Source organism: Brassica oleracea, chromosome C1 (genome assembly GCF_000695525.1).
Source record: "Brassica oleracea var. oleracea cultivar TO1000 chromosome C1, BOL, whole genome shotgun sequence".
NCBI lineage: Eukaryota > Viridiplantae > Streptophyta > Magnoliopsida > Brassicales > Brassicaceae > Brassica > Brassica oleracea.
In genome coordinates this window covers 33,570,901-33,577,029 of record NC_027748.1, presented here as the reverse complement: position 1 = coordinate 33,577,029, position 6,129 = coordinate 33,570,901, and the positions used below count along the sequence as shown (strand labels likewise).

The following is a 6,129-nucleotide window of genomic DNA, read 5'->3' as shown; positions in this document are numbered from 1 at the left end:
AAACTTGTCTACAAGTTTGTTTGCATACTTTTCTTGTGAAAGAAATATGCCTCCATCGTCTTGAATTACTTCCATTCCAAGAAAGTAGTTCAACAATCCAAGATCCACCATCTCGAATTCTTTCTTCATGTTCTCCTTGAATGTGTTGATGCTCTGAATGTTGCTTCCTGTGATGATTATATCATCCACATATAGACTCACGATCTCCTCCTTACTTCATGATGTATAAAGCCGCATCATTCATACTTCTCTTAAAACCGTTTTGAAGGAATTATGAATCTATCCTTCCATACCATGCCCTTGGGGCTTGCTTTAAACCATATAAAGCTTTGTGTAGCCTTAACACCTTGTGTTCCTTCCCGTGTGTCACATACCCAGGTGGTTGTGTGACATACACTTCTTCCTTGAGGTCGCCATTGAGAAAGGCTGACTTCACATCCATCTGGTACAATCGCCACTTCATCTGAGCCGCATAGGCAAGTATAGCTCGTATTGTATCATGTCTTGAGACAGGAGCAAACGTCTCAAGGTAGTCAACACCATACTCTTGAGAGAACCCTCTTGCAACTAGCCGCGCCTTGTGCTTGATGTGATTCCCGTTTGCATTGGTCTTGATCTTGTAGATCCACTTCACACTTATCACATTTTTCTTATTTGGCTTGTCCACTAGTTCCCACGTCTTGTTCTTCTCAATCATGTCTATCTCCTCATTCATCGCTTCTCTCCATTCCTTGGTACCACACGCTTCATCATAAGTGTATGGTTCTTCATTTGCATGAAGACAAGCTTCTATAGCTTGAGCCGCTTCATCAAGCTCTACTCTCGGTGCCCTTTCCATGATATCAAACATGGACCTGAACTTCCTTGGTGCCTCAGAAGCTTCTTCATCTCCACTACTAGTATCATGATCATCATTTTGAAAGAGAACAGGACTGAAAGTTCCTCAAATTGTTCCTCACGGCTGGATATACCTTCGGTTTGTTTCTCAGGACTGGATGTAACTTCGGTTTGTTCCTCAGGACTGGATGTAACTTCGGTTTGTTCCTCAGGTGAGTGAGAGTCTTTTCTAGACAACTCCAATGTCTTCCTTACTTCTTCTTGCCTTTTCTAATCTCTCTTCTTGCTTTCTTCAAACTCGACATCTCTTGATACTTCAATCTTCTCATTCTCCAAGATGAGAACTCTATAGCCTTTGGATTGGTTACCATATCCAACAAAGACTCCACGCTTTGCCTTGACGTCTAACTTCCTCCTCTTTTGATCCGGGACATGTATGTAGCATATGCTACCAAACATTCTCATGTGTGACACATCTGGCTTGTGTCCACACCACTTCTCTATAGGAGTGACATATTCCTCTATCGCCTTTGATGGTAGATGGTTTTGAAGGTATGAGGCAGTGTATACCGCTTCTGCCCATAACTTGAGCAGTAATTCTTGCTCTGCCAACATCGATCTAGCCATCTCCACCAAGGTCCTATTCATGCGCTCCGCTGCACCATTTTGTTGTGGTGAATAAGGCAATGTGACTTGCTTATTGATTCCTTCTTCTTCATAGAACCAGTTGAATTCTCGTGAAGTGAACTCACCACCTCCATCTGATCTCAGTGTCTTGATGGTACAATCCGATTGCTTCTCCACCATTGCTTTGAACTTCTTGAACAGTGAGAATGTCTCTGCCTTTTGCTTCATGAAGTATACCCACCACATATGAGTATGATCATCCAAGAATAGCAAAAAGTATCGGCTTCCATCAACGGATTGATGCTGCATCGGCCCACATACATCAGTATGTACTATCTCAAGCTTTTCTCTTGTCTTAGTTTGAGATTCCTTTGGGAAGCTTTTGCGTGATTGCTTTCCAAGTCTACACGCTTCACATGCTTCCTTCTTGACTATAAACTTTGGTAACCCCTTTACTAAGTCTTTGTCTTGCATTTGTTGCAACCTTTTGTCGCCTACATGACCAAGTCTCTTGTGCCATGTCTCCATCTTTCCTTGCTCACTAGCGCTCATGGCTTCTTCTACCTGAGCCGAACATTCGATAGCTTTTGTGAGTCATTAGGATATCCATTATCCTCCTTCCTTTTGCATCATCTATGATGCATCTCTTCTCTTGGAAACTCACCCGGTATCCACTTGAAACAATTTGTGGAACACTCAACAAATTTTTCGCCAAAACCGGAACCAAGAACACATTTCGGATGGTCCTCTTGCCACCTTTAGTCATGACAGTAATGTCACCTTTACCGGCTGTCATGACCGTGCTTCCATTTCCAATCTTTATTGGAACCTTGATCTGTTTCTTCAGACACTCGCTCTCGGTATGATTGTTCTTCTTGCAGTAACCACACCACTTCTTGCTTCCTCGGCGCTTTGAGTTGTCTGATGTAACACCAGAATTTCCGTGCTTAACACGAGCATCGAATGCTCCTTCATTGGTGCTTTCATCTCTTGCAGCCAGCCTTGCTTCATGAGCCTTCAAAATCCCGATCAACTCTGTCATCTTTGTTGAAGTCAAATCGCTTGTTTGCTCCAACACACTGACTATGCTATCGAACTTGGCTGGGAGAGAGATGAGTATCTTTTGTATGAGTTGAACATCCGACTTCTGTTCACCATGATAAGTTAATTGATTTGCCAATTCAACTATCTTATCCGTGAAGACCTTGATGTCTTCATTCTCATACATCTTCAGATTCTCGTACTCCCTTCGCAACGTTTGAAGCTTAATCAAACGAACTTGAGAAGAGCCTTCATACTCTTCCTTCAATGCATCCCACGCCTCTTTGGATGTTGATGCTGCTGCAATCCGTGAGAAGATATGATCTGATACATCAGTTTGCAAGATTTGCAACGCCAATGTATCGTTCATCATCGCTTCTTCTCTAAGCGATCTTGCCCTTGCCGTTTCAGGGGTCTCTTCCACTTGTGCTGGTGGGGATGCAACACCTTCTTCAACCACAGACCATAACTTCCTGGTCTTGAGAATGGTTGTCATTTTGATGCTCCAGAAGTCGTACTTCTCTCCATCAAATATGGGGATTACTTGATTCTTCATCGTTTCGTGTGCTTCCGAAATCGTATGACAAGATCCTCTAGCCTCCTTTTCTCCACGCCAAGTGTTTCTCTTACTAGTGCTTTCTTCTTCGTCCTCTCAATCGAAGAGCTCTGATACCATGTTAATCTTTTACCAACCGTTTATGTTACACAACGATCACTGTGTATTACACACGAATTTGAGAGAAAGAATAAGATAGATGTTACAGGCTTACTTCAGATAGTTCCGAAAATGATGTAACTTATCTGAAAATACTTTTTATTATTGAAATTCGGTGTTGATGTTACATCAAATGATTGATCTTTATATAGAGATCAAATCATTAGGCTAAGAGACACACCTCTTAACATGAAGAGTTACAACTCTTTGTGTAATAACATAAATAACTAACTTATGTAAATGTATCAAGGAGAGATTAGATTATAGTTTAACAAACACGACGTGTACTTCGTCGAGTTCCCAGTTCTCCGTCAAGCAGATCATAAACTGAGATTGGTTGGTGTCAGGACCACGGTTGTTCATGGAGAGGATACCCGGACCGGTGTGCTTTTTGATGAAGTTCTCATCCTCGAAAAACCTACCGCCGTAGATTGATTCGCCTCCGCATCCTTTCCTTTCGTCTGTGAAATCTCCTCCGCCAATCATATAATCGGGGCACATATGGTGTATGATTGATCCTTTGTAATGGAGTGGCTTACCTTTTTTCCCCATGCCTTTCTCGCCTGTACAGAGGGCGCGGAAATTCTCTGCCGTCCGTGAGTCGTGTCGGCAAAGAGCTCCATCACGATCCGACCAACAGGTTTGCCGCACACAGTCATATCAAAGAAAACCTTAGGGTTAGCCTTTCCTGGAGATGGATAAGGAAATGGATAAGGAAGTTTAGGTTTGTGTGGAAACGAGTTTCGAACTTTCATTGCGTGTGGAAGGGGGTTGTTATACTTCTGTGGTGTGTAATTACTACGAGGTTTAAACATTGTGTACATTTATTACTATACGATAGTTCTGGTGTGGAAATAGGTTATCTTCCCCGTAACAAAGGTGAAATTAAAATAAAAATTTGGGCTTCCCTAAATGCCTTTTCCATCTTTCAGTCCAGATCTCAGGATCTCAAGTTGGTTCGTCTTTTCATCGGAGAATGCTAGGGGCGCTTTTCTGTTTTCCTTTTTAGAGCTTAAGGATCCAAGGATCACAAGATCCTTGTGATCCTTGTAAGATTACCTTACAGTTTCAACAATAAATCATACATGAGAAAAACCTAACAATTTGGGCCTGGTGTAAATGTAAACGAACAACTTGTTAAAAAAGAATCACAACTACACAGGTGTTGTTAGCTGAGCCAATATGGGGATAAACATCCTCTAGTGCACCACATACATATCAAACTGAAAAACTGATAAAGCATATGTGAAATTGTGAATCCATCCTGATTTTTGTGTATGTATCTTAGAAAGTAGAACCCCAATTTATAATTGTATCAAGCCGATCCATGTATATTGATTTCAGTTTTACCTTGCTTTGATTTATGAAAAAAATAACTAAACAAAACAGAAAAAGCCGAAAAGATTTGCTTTTATAACTTGGCTAGCAGTCAAGGATCGATTATCCATGGGTGTGAGAATGAGGGCCTGGGGAGTAAGGCAAGTTTGTATATTCTGTGGCGAGCCTGAAGAGGGACCATCTGTTTTTTGCATGTCCCTACACGTTTGGTTTATGGTTACAAATCGTAGGTTCTTTATTGCGTCCGGCTCCAACACCAGATTGGAATGAGATTATGGCTATGATCCTTAGCCCGAGGCATGATAGAGTTACTTCTATCCTACTGAGATTAGCTTTCCAAGTGACCATTTACTATATATGGCATGAGAGGAATGAACGAAGGCACACCCAAAAAGCTCGACCAGCACAGCAGCTCGCGAAATTGATTGATAAGACCATAAGGCAAAGGATATTATCGACCCGCTACCATGAGAAAAGAGGACTACAGGGGTTGCTTCAATGCTGGTTTAGCGCCCACTTTAGGTATGGATGATTTTGTTTCACAATTCTTATAAGTCTTATAAGTTTTTGTAAATAACCATTTTTTATTCATTGATGATCAATAAATTTAACATTTCATAAAAAAACAAAAAACAAAAAAAAGGCCTAAAAGATGTCAGAACCAAACAAAAAAATTTATTTAGTATTCCAAGTTTATGGACAGAAGTGTTAAAGAGCCGGGTTTTAAAATGTTCTATTTGGGACATAACAAGATTAATACAAAACAAGATCATTAATTGACCGATAATCAACGATGTGGTTACTGGTTACACCGAGAGTGGCTTAAGAGAAAGATTCAAGAGAAACCGTACATGGCCAAAATGATTTATCTTAAATTTAGTGATGAGAAAATTACCTAAGATAAGCCCAAAAATATCATCATTAGCTAATATGACTCCTCAAAATTGAAATTATTTAGATAACTGTTATAAAAGTAATGGAAAAATTTATCTTTATTCATAACATAGAAATTCCTTATATATGAGATTACACCGTCATAGATAAATGAAAAGATTACAAATCATAATCTCTTGGTTATGAGCCATCCACAATCTGGTTCATAACACTCCCCCTTGGATGCCATAACCATTTAGAGCTTGTAATGTGCTTTAATGTTGCCTCATTAAAACCTTACCAGGAAAACCCAATTGGAACAAAACCATGGTGAAGGAAAAAGAGTACAACACACATTACTCCCCCTGATATGACTCCTCAAAATTGAAATTATTTAGATAATTGTTATAAAAGTAATGGAAAAGTCTATCTTTATTCATAACATAGAAGTTCCTTATATATGAGATTACACCGTCATAGATAAATGAAAAGATTACAAATCATAATCTCTTGTTTATGAGTCATCCCCAATCTGGTTCATAACACTCCCCCTTGGATGCCATAACCATTTAGAGCTTGTAATGTGCTTTAATGTTGCCTCATTAAAACCTTACCAGGAAAACCCAATTGGAACAAAACCATGGGGAAGGGAAAGGAGTACAACACACATTACTCCCCCTGATTTGGACATTACTGAA

The 6,129-nt window shown here is 40.1% G+C and overlaps 1 protein-coding gene across 1 annotated transcript in view; it reads right to left on the bottom strand.

Annotated features, from left to right (window-relative positions):
* The window catches only part of LOC106314872 (peptidyl-prolyl cis-trans isomerase CYP19-1-like), a 45,142-nt gene extending 41,238 nt beyond the window's left edge, over positions 1 to 3,904 (bottom strand). The window contains exon 1 of the mRNA XM_013752681.1: positions 3,498 to 3,904. Coding sequence (XP_013608135.1) covers positions 3,498 to 3,772 — 275 coding nt within the window. The 5' untranslated portion in view covers positions 3,773 to 3,904. The remainder of the gene's footprint in view (positions 1 to 3,497) is intronic.
* Positions 3,905 to 6,129: the final 2,225 nt, after the last annotated feature.